Consider the following 17,719-nt stretch of genomic DNA (forward strand, 5'->3'; position numbering starts at 1 on the left):
CTTTTCCTTCTCCTTCCAACTTTTCATTTCTTTTCAAGACTTCTCAAAGCAGGTTAGCAGCCAGCAGATTATGCTGGTCTCCATCTTGATTGTCAAGCAACAAGGATTATTCACATACATTTTTTTTCCCATTTAATCTGAACAAGAGTGTTCCAAGTTAGGCAGACCTATGTATTGCCTACCACATTACAGACCAGGAAACCTGAAGCTCAGAGGCTTAGCAGTTTGTTTCAGATGAGATTGGAATTCACACCTTGGTCTGTAGGATGCCAAGGCCAATAGCAGTAATAGTAGATAACATTTTTCGACTGCTTTCTCGGTACCAGGCACTCTGCCATGTGCCTCTTATGCATTCTTTTAGTTTTCACAGTGTTTCCATGTTGCAGTTATTATTTTTCCCAGATACATAGGAGTCAACTAAGTCATAGAAACATGTTTGGAGGTTGCCCAACTAGAAGATGGAAGTGAAGTCACTTAGTCGTGTCCGACTCTTTGTAACCCCGTGGACTGTAGCCTACCATGCTCCTCCATCCATGGGATTTTCCAGGCAAGAGTACTGGAGTGGGTTGCCATTTCCTTCCCTGGAGGATCTTCCCAATCCAGGGATCGAACCTGGGTCTCCTGCATTGTAGTCAGATGCTTTACCATCTGAGCCACCAGGGAAATCTTTTGAGCCACCAGGGAAGAAGATGGAGGTGAGATTCAAATCTAGTAAGCCTCCCTGCAAAGTCCTTGATTTTAATATCTATAGCCTTTCTACAATGACCTAATTAGTTAGACTTTGTTCCTGCTATTTAAGAACGTAGATATGACAAATGCATAGTATAAACTGTGTGCTCAGCATACCACACTGGAGAGCCATAGTTTTGTTGGTGGGTACAAATAGGCCATGTGGTTCAAGCATTTCAGAAAGTCATTGGTGCCATCAGAGCTCTAACACAAGCATTCCCATGATCATCATGTGGGTCCCTATCAGTTTCCAGAGTGCTAGTCACTGTGCATCCATTATCTTATTGACTATAGTGAAGGATGCTTAAGACAATGGACAGATTTTTGGTATCTCTGATCTAGGACCTGTGGTTTACTGGCCTAAACTTAGAAGACTGATTCTTTTTTATAATTTTGTTTGGAGGATAATTACTTTAAAATTTTGTGTTGGTTTCTGCCATACAACACTGCAAATCTGTCGTAACTGTATAACTATATATATAGATCCCCTTCCTCTTAAGCCTTCCTCCCTGCCTTTTCCCCGCCATCCTGTCCCTTTAGGTCTTCAGGGAGCACCAGGCTGGGATGCCTGCTATATATACCAGTTATACAGCGGCTTCCCACTGGCTGTCTGTTTTACACACGGTAGTATGTATATGTCAGTGCTGCTCTCTCAATTTGTCCCATCCTCTCTTCCCCTGCTGTGTCCACAAGTCTGTGTAGGAGACTGATTTTAAAGCTGTTTCTTTACTCTCTGTGTAACCTCAAGCAAAGTGCTTTAAGTTTTGACATCGATTTCCAAATGGATATAAATGAGAGTGTAGACTCTAAATTGCCCAAATTTGCCCAGATACAAAATGGAAAACATACAGCTAACGATAACTATTTAAAATATCAAAAGAGTAGTCGAGTGCCACACTTTGAAAAAGGACACCAGGTTCAGGTGGCTCTGAAAACAAGTTTTACCAAACTTTCAAGGAGCAGTGCTATAGACCAAATGTTTGTGTCCCCCTACCCTGCCCCTGAAATTTGTGTTGAAACCTCATCTCCAGTGTGTGGAGATAGGGCCTTTGGGAGGCAGCTGGGACATAAGGGCATTGACTCCAGAGCCCTCATGAATAGGATTAGTGATCTTATAAAAGAGATCCCACAATTTCCTCACTCCTTCTGTGAAGACTGGGTAAAGATGACTGCCTGTGAACCAGGAAATAGGTCCTCAACCAGACACTGACTGCCAGCATCTTAATCTTGGAATTTCCAGCCTTCAGACTGTAAGAAATTTCTGTTGTTTATATATCCAGGCTATGGTATGGTATTCTGATATAGCAGCCTGAACTAAGACAAGCAGTGCATCCCAACCTTACTAAGATTAAGACAAGGAACAGAAAAGGAGGGGAGGCTTTCAAACTTATTTATTGAGACAGACATAACCTTGATAACAAAATGAATGGAACAAAAATGAGTAGAGCAAGAGAAGATATAATCCTTTAACTATATAGCTTTATAAATCCTAGAGAAAGCACTAAGTGTGGTCCGCCGTCACTGTTACCAGCCTTAGCATTATACAGACCCAATCCCATCTGAAATGAGATGCTGATCCACTGAGCTTCAGAGTTCATGTCTGTAATGTGGTAGTGATGTTATGTGTGTGTGTGTTAAGTCAGTTTAGTCATGTCTGACTCTTTGCAACCCTATGGTCTGGAGCCTGCCAGGCTTCTCTGTCCAGGAGTTTCTCCAGGCAAGAATACTGGAGTGGATTGCCGTGTCCTTTTCCAGGGGATCTTCCCAACAGGGATTGAACCCATGTCTCTTAAGTCTCCTGCATTGTCAGGCAGGTTTTTTACCACTAGGACCATGTGGGACGCCCAGCAGTGATATACACCACTGTGTAATTCAGAACATTATCATGTGGATTAAATGAGTTATATGAATAATCTTTTTATGTTGCTTGTTACTCAAGATTAAATAAAATGATCTTTATAATTTTGGAATAGGAAAGTGCAAACACAACCACAAATATATATAAAAATATAAGACTTTCTTTTTTTTGTTCAACAATACCATGATTATAAAAGACAGGCTAGACCTCGAGACAGTATACCACATATATAACAGGTAGTTGAGCTTACCAGGTGGCTCAGTGGTAAAGAATCCACCTGCAGTGCAGAAGACACAGGAGACACAGGTTTGGTCCCTGAGTCAGACACAGGTTTGGTGTCTGGAGGTAGGGCTTGGCAACCCACTCCAGTACCTGGAGAATACCATGGACAGAGGAACCTGGTGGGCTAGAGTCCATAGTGTCTCAAAGAGTCAGACACAACTGAAGTGACTAAGCACACATACATGCATAACAGATAGTTATTATCTACTGTAAATAAATACCCCCTACAGATCAACAAGAAAAAACAGCCCAGTGTAAGAATGGGAGAAGGATGCAAACAGGCAGTTCACAGAAGGATCTTGAGTTGCTAATAAATGTATGAAGAAATACACACTAGTTATATCACCAGTTAACACAGAAATGCATATTAAAATGAGACTTCTTTTTACTTATCAGACAGACAAAAATTTTTAAGTTGGATAATATCTAACATGAGAAGGATTTAGGAAAATGGAATTTCTAATCATTGCTAACTGCTATATAAGACATTTGGGGAAAGTTTTGCATCATTAAGTTAAAATTACAAATGAACCCAATTTACAAATCCAGAAATACCACTTTTAGTTATACTTTTAAGGAAAACTCTTGTGTATATACCCAGGAAAAATGCACATCTGTCTAGTTTGCTATTGTTCATAGTAACAAATAAATGGAAATAACTTAGGTATTCACCAAGGGGGGATGAGTTCATAAAATATAAGTATATGCTGTAATATTCCATAACAGTTAAAAGGAGAAAAGCATAAGAATATATATCAACATGATAGGAATCTCAAAAACATAGTACAGGGAGATTAATGCAAATTAGGTAGGAATAAAATAAAACTAGTGAAAACTTCCCACCTGGAAGAATGCCGTAGAGTGGAAAAGAACAGGGGTATGTTCTCGTCAGTGTTTCTCATGGATGTTTCAGTTGAGGGTGAGGTTCCAGGTGAAAAGGTGTCCAATGTCCCTCCAGGAACATCTTCTCCATTTACACTAACAGTCATTTAGTAAAGCCAGAACTGCTAAGCTTTACAACCCTTTTCCCTCTGGTTAGGAATAAGGTCAACAGTCCATGGGGTTGCTAGGGTCAGACACAACTTAGTGACTAAACCACCACCATGGGAACAAGGTAGGCATATTTGTGCAAAAGCTGATTAAATAACTCTCCCAACAGGCAATGCTGTCACAGGCAGAAGAACAAAACAGCTTATTTGAAAAAGCCATTATAAATAAGCACATTTTGAATCGATGGTGATTTTTTAAAATTGATTATGAATTTAAGAATCTGGTTATTCTGCCATATTCATTCAATTTCTCTTAATCTGCAAATGTGTTACTACTGCAATGAGATTGGCTAGTGGGAGCTGTTTTTAGATACCAGTGAACTTTGCCATCAGCTAAGTCAGGAGTATCAATAATTCACTTCCTGTCCTGCTGAGCACTCCCCATTTAAGCCGAGCCTCCAAAGGCTCTGCATAATCAACAAGAATGGCTGAAAGTCTGCAAATAGTAGTCTTCAACTTAAGCTCAGCATGTTTATTGAGCTTTTTAAACATTTTTTTCATTATTTATTTGGCTGTGCCAGGTCTTAGTCGTGGCAGTGGATCTAGTTCCCTGGGCAGGGGTTGAATCCACGCTCACTGCATTGGGAGCACAGAGTCTTAACCACTGGACCACTAGGGAAGTCCCTGTTTGTTGAGTTTTAATTTAGTGTGTTTACAGAGTTTTCCAATCCTCTGTCCTATCCCGCTGTAAAGAAACAGGAGAGAAAATTGGATTTAATTCTCCAAAAAGGAGCTGTTTGAATGAGGGAACATATTAGCCAAAAGGAATTCACTCATTCTTTCTTTTTTTTAAAGAATTATTTCTTTGTAACTTTTTATTTTGATATTTCAAGCTTATGGAAAAGTTGCAAGAAACTGCAAAAGAATCCCTTATACTCTTTCCCCAGATTCACCCATTATTAATATTTAAGCCCATCTGCCATATCAATTTTTCCTGTATTTTTTCTCCTAGACTGCTTGAGATTAAGTTGTAGGGATCACACTACGTTAGCCCTCAACATTTCAGGGTGTAGTTCCAAAGAATAAGTTTGGAACTAATATTATTAGTTATAATAACTAATATTATTAGTTATAATATGATAATATTATCTCACACAGTCACAAAACAATTAGCAAGGTTAGGAAATTTAACATGATCCAATACTAAAACCCACATCCATTTTCAAATGTTCTCGTTGTCACAAGGTCCTTTATGGCTAATTTACCCTACCCACCTACCAACACCTTTCCCCTTACCGAAATCTAGGATCACACTCAGGATCCCACATGACATATCATTGTCACGTCTCTCTGGTTTCCTTGAATTCACAACAGTTTCTCAGCTTTTCTTTGTCTTTCATTAAACAAATCATGTAAATGCACTGTTCTCACCCATATGGGCTGGAGCTTTGCCAGGCAAGGAGGAAAATAGCCTCTAACCTGCCTGGCCCTTCCAGCTGGGTCTGGTTGGTTTCTGTGTCTGGATAATCCACTGTGGGCATGCATTTGCCTCTCAGAAAGATGGGTCTTAACACCCACTGGGTTCTCTGGGCACCAAGTTGGATCCACTACCCGTAGCTTCTTTTCCCACCAGGTCTCTGTGACCAGTCTTATTGACTTAATGGGCTTGAAGTCCTTCCGGATTCTTCGAGCACTGAGGCCCCTGCGAGCACTGTCCCAGTTTGAAGGAATGAAGGTATGTTTTCTAAGTGGAATGGAGGAAAGTCAGCTAGCAGGGAAAGGTAGAGAAGCCAACTGCTCTTCTTGGGCTGGACATCCCTTAAATTGTCAAACTTCCTGGACTCCTTCCCATCTAGCCCACTGCTTAGAATTTCAGAGGTAGAGAAAAGTCTAAGATATAGTCTTCACCTAAAAGCACTTCTGTGACAGTCGAGCTGGGCTCTGGCTTCCCTTCAGTCCTAAGGCAGGTGTCTCAAACACCATCATCAGAACGCACTTCTCAAGTGATCCTGTAGCAACCGAAAGGACCTGAGAGCAGGGCTTGCCATGGGGTTGGGGTTCAGAGTTGGAATGTAGAGATTAGGTTTCAAGAAATGCAGCCCCACACATCAGACCCATCCTGGGAAGATTAAGAGCTTGGTGAGTCTCACACATCTATTATGTTTTTCTTCTGCTTTGTTTCCTTAAGGTGGTAGTTTATGCTCTCATAGGTGCCATACCTGCTATTCTGAATGTTTTGCTTGTCTGCCTCATTTTCTGGCTCATATTTTGTATCCTGGGAGTAAGTCTGTTTTCTGGAAGATTTGGAAGATGTGTTAATGCAACAGATGTAAAATCAGTTATAGATTATAGAATTGTTGCAAACCGGAGTCAATGTGAAAGTGGAAATTTCTCTTGGCACACCCCGCATGTCAACTTTGACAATGTGTTAATGGCTTACCTTGCGCTACTGCAAGTGGTAAGTGCTGTCGGTTTGTTTTTCACTCTGGGGAAAGAACCCTTAAAAGAATCATAAACCATTTCTCAGCTAATAAAAATATAATGATTCCATTGAAATAATGGAATCAAACCCCAGTTTCCTCATGGGAGCTAACACCCTCTGGAATTGTTCCCCACTGAGCATCGCCAACTTTACTGTCTACTGAGCTTCAACCTCCAAGACCCTGTAAGGGTTTGGACCTCGCACTCTGTCCTGTGGTGCCTTGTTCTCCTTAGCTCCAGCCAGAGAAACATGGAGCCTCAGATGCCAAGCCACACCTGTAGTAACAGTTCCCTGTGGGAACAGTCCCATGTCAAACCGTGGTTGCAAGGTCTTGGACAGATAGAGCAAATAGATGTGGCATCAGGAAACAGCCTTAATCAGGTTCTTTGCATCAGCTGGTCCATAACTTCTCTAGGAATTTTTAAGGCAGAAACTGCTCTTGTTTTTAAACTTCTTATCTTGTGAAAATGAAGAAAAAATAATACAAAACACATGCCCATGAACGTTTTTCAGCTGTTCCTTTATGTAGGCATTCTGTCCAGGAAGGGTAGACCGTCATCTTGTATACATCTGCCCGCTGGACTTAATGGCTTTTGTATGTTGATGACAAGTCTATAATGGTGTTCATGTTTCTCTTCTTTCATTGCAGGCAACATTTAAGGGCTGGATGAATATTATGTATGCAGCTGTTGATTCCACAGAGGTGAGCTTGTGTTCTACCATGTTTTAGAGTGCTAGGATCACACAAGAGTATCATGACTACATGGCCAGCCCAGAACGTCCCTCATCATAGTTCGAGTGGCAGGGTTCTCTGCCTTATTTACATTAAGACAAACATTATGAAACAGGGATTAAAAGGGTTCTTATTCATCCTCCTCTGAGTATTACATCCTAGCATGCTCACAGCTCTGATGTTCTCCGTCTATTTCTCTTTCTGACAATTCCCTGGGTATAAGTGAGGTGAGCTTTTCTCTATTCCTCTTTTTATCTGAACCTCCCTTTGCAAGATTATCAGCTTCCTGCATAATCTTATATTAAATTGTCAGTTAAGTTAACTGAATATTAATTCTTTCTTTCCATTATATTGTTCCCAGACTAATGCCTACCCTTAATTCAAACAAGTAGATGCCTGAAGCCAAGTGGGACAAAGGTTAGGTACTCTTCAAGGCAAAAGAGAAAAATAATTGTTTCAAATATTTATGTCCAATACAGTGGTTTCTATGGTGGGTGTTCAATAACAAATATCATAAGTACTTTGAGCAGATGACAAAGCTATCAACACTCATCTCTATCTTTGAATATGATTAGAGGAAAGAAAAGAGAGATGCTCCTACCCCTATCCCCAAAATGAATAAAACCAGAGCCTTGTGAAGAACTTGGACAGAAGGGGTCTTGGATGCTTTTGGTCATTCCTTGAGCTAGGCCAGCTTGGTTGTGTCCATTTTTGTCCATTCCAGAGCTTGATCGTTCGTTCATACACTCATTCAAGGTGTGTGGAGAACCTCATGTCACTAGCTATGCCAGGCACTAGGAATTCAAGAGTGACAGAACACAAGCACAGGCTAAACTCAATAGTGTATCGGGTTCTGTAGGAATGATATAGCTATTCAACAAGGATTGGCAGTTAAGCTCCTTTGCGTGACATGAACATGTCCCTTCTCTGGTGGCCATCTTCAATTTGGCTCCCTCCAGTTATGTGTCTATATGGACATCCTAGAGACGTTTTCAAAGGACACACGCAATCTTGCTCCTCTCCTGACTCACAGTCCTTCAATGGTTCTCCATTGCTTCAAAGAAAAATCCAAATACTCCACCACACCCACTACCCACTCTATGGTACCACTCAAGCTGCGCTGGGGGAAACTGAAAGAGGGGAAAGGGGCTCCCTGCAGGGCCATGGCTCACTGGAGGAGGCTGAGTGGTTAATTGTGCTGCTACCAAGCAGTTAAGATGGCTCATATTTTTATCCAGTAACTGTTTTCTTCTTTCATTAAAACAATCCCTAACAGGAAGGACAACAGCCACAGTTTGAGGCACGTTCTTGCATGTACCTTTACTTCGTAGTTTTTATCATCTTTGGCTCATTCTTCACTCTGAATCTCTTTACTGGTGTTATTATTGACAACTTCAACCAACAGCAGAAAAAGATAAGTATGGGGATTGTCCTAATTTGGTATTTTTTTACTTCCTTGTTTCTCCAAAGAGCTTGAATGGAGCATAAATCAGCTCTAGATTGTTGTGCAAAGTAGCCTTTATCATCTTCGTGAGAGTGCAGAGGGAGCCTCTTAGAGAATAGTCTTGGGGATATGGCTGAAAAGGGACTGCATCAGCTGGGTTTTGTTAATCATTGTTTTTATTCTTCACTCTACCCTCTTAAACGAAGGACACTGTTGAACTCTAACAGAAAAACAAACATCAGGATTAGTATTTATGTCAAATTTTAGTAACCTTGCAAGTGTAACTTGTTATTCAGGATAAAAAGAGTACAATCCCTGACTTTGCTGCTGCTGCTGCTGCGTCACTTCAGTCGTGTCCGACTCTGTGTGACTCCATAGACGGCAGCCCACCAGGCTCCCCCGTCCCTGGGATTCTCCAGGCAGGAACACTGGAGTGGGTTGCCATTTCCTTCTCCAATGTGTGAAAGTGAAAAGTGAAAGTGAAGTCGCTCAGTCGTGTCCGTCCCTTAGCGACCCCACGGACTGCAGCCTACCAGGCTCCTCCATCCATGGGATTTTCCAGGCAAGAGTACTGGAGTGGGGTGCCATTGCCTTCTCCGATCCCTGACTTTAGGATAGTTCAATTTACATGATTTTTCAACTTTCCAGTGAGGCAGAAGTGATACGCATTGAGTAGAAACTTTACTACAGGTCTTGAACTGTGATCTTTCCCTGCGCTAGAGATATGTAGTACAATACGTTCCTGTGACACTGAGTAAAAGCAGCCACAGCTCCCAATCATCCATGTACTCACTGAGGAGAAACAGTAGATATATACTTCCAACATTCTATACCCATACCACCATTCTGTTTTTCACTTTCAGTACAGTATTTGATAAACTAAATGAGATATTCAACACTTGATTTTCAAATAGGATTTCTGTTACATGATTTTGCCCAACTGTAATCTAATTTCTGGGCTTCCCTGATAGCTTGCAATGGAGGAGACTCCAATTCGATTCCTGGGTTGGTAAGATCTCCTGGGTTGGTAAGAAGGGATAGGCTACCCCCTCCAGTATTCTTGGGCTTCCCTGGTGGCTCAGCTGGTAAAGAATCTGCCTGCAATGTGGGAGACCTGGGTTCGATCCCTGGGTTGGGAAGATCCCCTGGAGAATGGAAAGGCTACCCACCTCAGTATTCTGGCCTGGAGAATTCCAAGGACTGTATAGTCCATGGGGTGGCAAAGAGTCAGACATGACTGAGCAACTTTCACATACACGTGAAAGCTAATTTCTAAGTGTTCTGAGCATGTTTAAGGTAGGCAGGGCTAAGCTGTGATGTTCAGCAGGTTAAGTGTATTAAATGCATTTCAAGTTACATACAATATTTTCAACTTAACATGGGTTTATCGGGATGTAAAACCATTGTAAGTGCAGGAAAAATCTGTAAACTCTCCTCTTTCCATAAACTTGCATCCTGCCTCTCAATATCCAAGCCTCAGCAGATTTACTGAACTTACTTGGAAAGAAGATGGTGGAGAAGAGACAGGTTATTTTTCCCCCCGTGTGTTGTGACAAACACATTTATTTTTCTGATTCAATAATGTATAGGAGCATTGTAGTAAATGTGGAAAAAAGATGAAGAGAAAAAGAAAATTTAAATCATCCATAAGGTGACCACCAAATGATAACTATTTTAGATTAAGCCTCATCATTTTGGTACCATCTTTTCCAGTTACTACTAAATAATACTAAATGTTTCTTTTACACTGTTGAGATTATATAATATTTTTAACTGTCTTCTCCATTAGTTATGAGTTCATGTCATGAGACCATCTTTATTATAAGAATTTTCATGGATGAATTACATCCCTTATTATGGATAGATCATAATTTGTTCCAACCATTCCCCCCACTCCCCCTTTTAAGGACATTTAGATCATTTCTAAATTTCTTGCTCTTCTAAAATAATCATGAACATTCTTGAAAGTCTCTCTGTATATCTCTGATTATTTCCTTAGGATAAGTTCCTAGAATTTAAGGCATTAAAGATAGATTGTCAAATTACCTTTCAGAAATGCTATGCTGGGTACCCTTCTTTTGCAAGACATGAAGATGCCTGTTTATTCTGTTCTCATCATTCTGACTTTTGTAATTTTGAATTATTTTTTCCAGCTTGATGGGTAAAAGTGTTATCTCACAGTTTTACATTCATTCATTTGACCATTTCTGAAGTTAAACACTTTTTCACAGGTTGATGGCCATAACTATTTCTTCCTTGAGTTTTCTGTTTATATACTCTTTGTCTCTTCTTAAAATTGATATTATCATTTTTTCTTATGGTTTTATATAGTATGTTCAATTTGACTTACCTCTTACATTTTTGTAATGACATTTTTAATTTATAGATATTTAGCATATGTATGAAGTCAAGCTTTCAATCTTGTCTTTTTGCCCTCTTTTCTTGAATTTATATACTAAAGGCATTTCTCAGTCCTAAAATCAGGTGGCTAAATATTCACCTTTGGTTTTTTCCTTGTTGTTTTGTGACCCTTCTTTATTTTTCTGTTGAGCTTTTTTTTAAATCCATCTAAAATGTGTCCTGATACTGCTGAGCTTTCTTAGTGTCTGCTGGGAGAGTCATTCACAGTCCGAGGCAACCATATGGCTGCTGTTACTCAGGAGTGTACTATGTGGAGTCACCTCTGTAATATGCAGCTTGATGGCAACCAATGCCCACAATCTGAATGGCAGGCCTTGTGATTTTAGATTTAAGCTTGCATTTGAAATCACTGTTTTGATCAGTCCATAGCATTTTTGTTCTATTTTGTTTTACTTTTTATTCTAGAAAATTTCAAACACTCACAAGAATATAGTAAAATGAACCTAAAATACCCAGCACCCAGCACAACATTTATTGATTTAAGAACATCCTTATACCTTCAGTGTCTTTCCCCACTGGATCCTTCCACTGGATTTTTTTATAGAGCATCACATACATCATATTATTTCATCCACCAATTCTTCAGAACATATCTCTTTTTAAACATAACTACAATTCCATGATTACATCTAAAAAGTTTAATATGAGTTCTTTAAATTCATCTAAAATCCAGTCAATGTTCAAATTTCCTCCAGCCTTTTATATTCTCAAAATATTTATTCATTCTTTAACTGGTGAGTTGATTGATTGTATTAAAGTTTGCTTCTTTTCAAATTAGGATTCAAATCAGGTCCTTGCACTGGATGACTTCCTTGTTCTCTGGATTGACAGTATGTTCTAAGCATTGTTTGTACACTTTTTGCTCCAGATCTGGAATCAGACATTTCTCTAGGGAGTTCTGGGAAGTAGTGTTCTAATACTACAATCTAAAATGCTCATTGTGATTATTTTGAGACTTTTTCAGTGGACAGAGCTACTTCAAATTTAGGACTACAAAGTTTTCATTTAACCAGTACATCTGTATCTCCTCTTTTCCACAATGAGAAAGCAGGTTATTGTGGGTACAGAAGATGATAGCCTTTAAAATTTCCATAGCTGTTCATTTTATTTATCTCACAACACACAAAGGGCAGTCTCATAATAATAGTATTAATACTATCATGATGCATATGATTATTGAAGATAGCTAATGTCTGCCAGGCATCCTGAAAAAACCTGGTTAACTTCTAGGGCTGGGTTGTTGGTTTATTTATTTATTTATTTTTACTGTGGCAAAATGGTCATAACATCAGGTTTATCATCTTATCCATTTTTAATGTACAGCTCAGTGGTGTTAAATACATTCCTAATGTTGTGCAACCATCATCATCATCCATCTGTATAACTCTTCATCTTATAAGACTGAAACTCTACACCCATTAAGCAATAACTCCCTGTACTTCCCACCAGCCCCTGGCAGCTCCCGTTGCACTTTCTGTCTTCATGATTTTGACTGTTCTAAGCATCTCATGTAAGTGGAACCATGCAGTGCTTGTCTTTCTGTGAGTAGCTTACTTCATTTAGCATAATGTCCTTAAGGTTCATGCATGTTGTTGCATATTGCAGAATTTCTTTCTTGTTTAAGGCTATGTATATGTCATGTTTTGCTCTTCCATCCATGTATTGATTGACAGTTGGGTTTCTTCCATGTTTTAGTTATTGTGAATAAAGGTCCTATGAGCATGGATGTGCAAACCTCTCTTTGAGGCCCTGCTTTGATTCTTTTAGGTCTGTCTAGAAGTGGCATTGCTGTATCATATGGTGATATGTACAGTATTCACAGTTTCTAATTTCTTACATTCTCACGGACACTTGTTCGCTGTTTTATTGATAGTAACCATTCTAATGGATGGGAGGTGGTATCTCATTTTGATTTTGATTTGTATTTCTCTAATGATTAGTGACACTGAACATTTTTTCGTGTGCTTATTGGCCACTCATATATCTTCTTTAGAGAAATACCTATTCAAACCTTTTGACCTTTTGAAAGTCAGGTTGTTTGTCTTTTTGTTTTTATATTTTCAGAGTCCTCTATATAATATTAATCTCTTGTCAGACATATGATTTTCAAATATTTCCCCACTCTGTGTGTTGCCTTTTTACTTCATTGAGAGTGTCTCTGATGCCCCAAAATGTAAAAATTATTAAGTCCAATTGGTCTGTTTTTTCTTTTGCCTTTTGTGTCATATCCAAGAAATCTAATGCTTTGAAGGTTTTGTTCTGTGTTTTATTCTGAGGGTTTTATTGTTCTAGATATTACATTTATGTCTTTGATCCATTTTGAGTTAATTTTTGTATATGGTATTAGGTAATATTCAGCTTCATTCTTTTGTATGTTGATATCCAATTTTCCTGGCGCCATTTGTTGGAAAGACTGTTCTAGGACTGTATTTTTTGGTCCATACTGTGGTGTAAGTTTAAACCCCACACCCTCATCAAGGCAGGCTTGGATTCATAAATTACCAGTGAAGAGTATAGACTAAGACAATGTCCTGGTTGTCTTCTCTCCCCAACAGATATGTTTGGTTTTCTTCTTCACTCTTTAATGGCAGCACTTAGAGAATTCCATTACCAACTCACAGGGTTCTTGGACTAACCCCACTGTCTTTTCCCCATGACCCCCTTGTAGTTATTAAATCCTAAGATTCTCATTTTTGCAGAAATTAGCAAATGCCCTTAGGCCAGCCATGACTTCAGGACTAATTTACTTCTCTTTTTTCTCTCTCTTGATTTTCAGATGATGGAAATTTTCCTTACTTTTTGGGCTAGTTCAGCTATGTCTTTTAAAAGTAATTCTGTTCTATTTTATCCAGCATTTCTAGATGTTTTACCACTTCTCCCACCCAATTTCATGAAAATCCTACTTCATTTTTCTGTTATTACTCAGTGGTGAAGACACTTAAAGCTCTCTAATTTTTTTTTGTAAGAATGGCTCTAGACAGATGTTTTTGGAGATTTTATTAGTGATATATGCATTCATATATTTAGGAGAATTTTAATTGTCACTCCACCACTGCATCCTGGTGTCAGGACGGGAATTAGACACTGAGGAGACCAGAAAACAGAAGAGCTTTTTCAACAGAAGGAACTGCCTTGGAAGTAACAGAGGGAGAAGCCTTGAGCCTACTGCAAGAATAAGACTGAAAACCAGAGGCAGAGGCTTAAGTCCAAATCCTGAGAACACCAGAGATCTCCTGTTCCAGAGAATGTTAATTGATAGGTACTCATCAAATGCTTCCATACATACACTGAAACCAGGCGCCAGCCAAGGGTCAACAAGTTTCAGTGAAAGACATACTACACAAACTATCCAGCAACACAGGAGAATAGCACTGAGCTTCAATATACAGGCTGCCCAAAGCCACTCCAAACCCACTGACATCTCAAACTCATTACTGAACACTTCATTGCACTCCAGAGAGGAAATCTAGCTCCACCCACCAGAACATCGACACAAGCTTCCCTAACCAGGGAACCTTGACAAGTCATCCATCCAACCCCACACATAGCGAGGTAACTACATAAAAAAGAGAACTCCACAAACTGACAGAAGACGGAAAGGCCACCTCGAACACCGCAATATAAGCAAGATGAAGAGGCAGAGAAATACCCAGCAAGTAAAGGAACAGGATAAATGCCCACCAACACAAACAAAAGAGGAATATATAGGGAACGTACCCGATAAAGAATTTCGAATTTTAATTGTGAAAATGATTCAAAATCTGGAAAGCAAAATGGAGTTACAGATAAATAAACTGGAGAAAAGGATTGAGAAGATGCAAGAAATGTTTAATAAGGAATTAGAGGAAATAAAAAAGAGTCAATATATAATGAATAATTCAATAGATGAGATCATTTACATTTTTATTACTAATTTCTATGTTTGTTTCACTGTAGTTTGATGTACACAACTTGAAGTATGTTCAGTTTTTGTAAAGCTTCTGTGGATGTTTTAAAATAATTTGTAGTCTTATTTATATTATAAAAAGAGAAATATAACTGATAAAAGTAACATTTCTCCCTTATTCCTTAATTTAAACCCTGTTTCCTTTAGGCCCTTCCTTAGAGTCTCATTCTGCTTCAAATTGGAATTTTAGGAATTGTTGATAGAAATGCAATATAACTTTATTTCTGAAAATTCAGAATTCATTTCCAAAAATCTGTTAGTGATAATTAGCTCTCATCTTCTCCACATACTTAGGTGGCCAAGACGTCTTTCTCACAGAAGAACAGAAGAAATACTATAATGCAATGAAAAAATTAGGATCCAAAAAACCTCAAAGGCCCATTCCAAGGCCTCAGGTGAGAGCACTTGATTGATTCTAAATACATGGATGCATTAAGTGGTTAAGAGGAACTCAGATATCTGCAGTGCCATTCTCCCTTAATTTTTAAATTTATAGACTTGACCTAAGAACTCAATATGAACTGAGGTACACTGGTATATGACTCAAGTTCTTAGGAAAATCAGACATTTGGATTCAATAGTAAATGCCTGGGCAACAACTTAAATTTACTTTTTCGTGAGCATCCGAGAGCTGCTTGAGCTTCCCAGGTGGCATTAGTGGTAAAGAACCTGGCTGCCAATGCAGGATACGTAAGAGATGCGGGTTTGATCCTGGGTTGGGAAGATCCCCTGGAGGAGGGCATGGCAACTCACTCCAGTATTCTTACCTGGAGAATCCCTTGGCCAGAGGAGCCTGGCCGGCTACAGTCCATAGGGTCGCAAAGAGTCACATTACTGAAGCAACTTAGCATGCATTCATGCACGAGACCTGCTCGTATATACTCATTACAGTGATGTGAATTTAGCAGCTTGTTTGAATGTAATCTTGGCCAATTTAAAATGTATTTATAATATATTTTACCACCTTTCTCTGGTGTGAAATTGAGGTCATGCATACTCACTTCCACTTCACAAGTATTTATGATAAACTTTCCATCTTAGGAGCAGACACACTTTTTCTGTAAAAGGCCAGACAGTAAATATTTTAAGCTTTACAGGCCATGTGGTTTCTGCTGTTACTACTCAACTTTGATGTTTTAACACAAAAGCAATTATTATAGATAGAGAACAAATGTTCTTGGCTGTGCTCCAGTATAACTTGATTTATAAACACCAAAATTTGGATTTCATGTAATTTTCATGTCAAAATTTTATTCTTTTTGAGTTTTTTTCCCCAAAACTCATTCTGAGTAAAACCTATTCTGTGCTCATGGGCTATACTAAAATAGGTGATGGACCAGATTTGACCTATGGGACATAGTCTGCTGAATCCTGCCTTATGAGGTACTTATAGGACTGCTCTGTGCTTACAATCCATTGAGGAGCTGGAATTTGAGAGCATTAGGTTATAAAGTCATTTGGTAGTTCTGAGAAGTGAGTTTGGAGGCTTTCAAGACAAGGAGGGACAGGGGCACCGAAAAGTCTGAGAAAGCAATATGGAAGAGGGACTTGATATCCAATACATGTAGAGGACTTGGAGATTTTCACTCAAACATGAGGTCCCAAATTATCAAAGTGAAAGTGCAAGTTGCTTAGTCATCTCCGACTCTTTGTGATCCCATGGACTATACAGTCCATGAAATTCTCCAGGCCAGAATACTGGAGTGTGTAGCCTTTCCCTTCTCCGGGGGATCTTCCCAACCCAGGGATCGAACCCAGGTCTCCCACATTGCAGGCAGATTCTTTACCAGCTGAGCCACTAACTCAGATATGAGTTAGTGACAGAAGAACAGCAAACACTTTGAAGTTCTTATTTAAACTTGAGCCAACAAGAAAGGCAAAGAGAATTTTTATTTATATGTGCATGATATGCAACCATTGATTCAGTACCATTTGGTCCCAGATTTGGAGTTAACTAAAAAACTCACGAGACACACATTTACTAGTTTGTTTCGTGAAGGACGTGAAGCTGGCAGTGCAGCACACACCTGAACAGAAGTTGCAGTGACACATGATGTAGCTTCCAGGCCTCTCCACTGCACTGGGCTTCCCAGGTGGCTCAGTGGTAGAAGGATCCACCTGCCAATGCAGGCAGAGACACAGGAGACACTGTTTTTATCCCTGGATTGGAAAGATCCCCTGGAGGAGGAAATGACAGCCCAATGCAGTATTCTTGCCTGGCTGGGAAAATCCCATGGACAGAGGAACCTGGCAGACTACAGTCCATGGGGTTGCAAAGAGTTGGATGTGACTGAGCACACAACACACATACTGCACTGGACATGTTAGAAGGCAAGAGATGAACTTGAAGTGGGCCTGGACTGCTTTCCCACCGGGATGCTGCCACCTCCATTCCTAACCATTTGGTATAGCTTGTTTTTTGCATGTCTCATTGGGGAGTAGGTGTTACCCCAGGCACATTCCTGCATGGCTCACCAATCATGGCTTCACAATGAGTGATTCCGACAACCGAGTGCAACTCACCAGTTAATGCCAAGCATTTATCTTAAACTCTATATTCCAGACAGCAGTGTTGCATGAGGTAAACCCAAAACCCTATCCCCTGGTGTCAGAATTTGAGCTTAGACATTGAGTCAGCTGTTAGCCCTTACCTGGGCTTCCAAGGTGGCACAAATGGTAAAGAACTTGCCTGCCAATGAAGGAGACACAAGAAACATGAGTCCAGTCCCTGGGTCAAGAAGATACCCTGGAGAAGGAAATGGTACTACACTCCAGTATTCTTGCCTGGGAAATTCTATGGCCAGAGGAGCCTGGTGGGCCTCAGTCCACAGGATC

At 39.7% G+C, this 17,719-nt stretch overlaps 1 protein-coding gene across 1 annotated transcript in view; it reads left to right on the forward strand.

Moving 5' to 3' along the window:
* Positions 1-17,719, forward strand: part of SCN11A (sodium voltage-gated channel alpha subunit 11) — a 79,181-nt gene that overhangs the window by 50,786 nt on the left and 10,676 nt on the right. Inside the window, exons 20-24 of the mRNA XM_055414614.2 lie at positions 5,492-5,593; positions 6,047-6,316; positions 6,990-7,043; positions 8,350-8,491; positions 15,179-15,279. Of these exons, the coding sequence (XP_055270589.2) occupies positions 5,492-5,593; positions 6,047-6,316; positions 6,990-7,043; positions 8,350-8,491; positions 15,179-15,279 (669 nt within the window). The remainder of the gene's footprint in view (positions 1-5,491; positions 5,594-6,046; positions 6,317-6,989; positions 7,044-8,349; positions 8,492-15,178; positions 15,280-17,719) is intronic.

The sequence above is a fragment of the Moschus berezovskii genome, chromosome 24 (assembly GCF_049115385.1).
Source record: "Moschus berezovskii isolate FMDL1 chromosome 24, NW_MosBer_1.0, whole genome shotgun sequence".
Lineage (NCBI taxonomy): Eukaryota > Metazoa > Chordata > Mammalia > Artiodactyla > Moschidae > Moschus > Moschus berezovskii.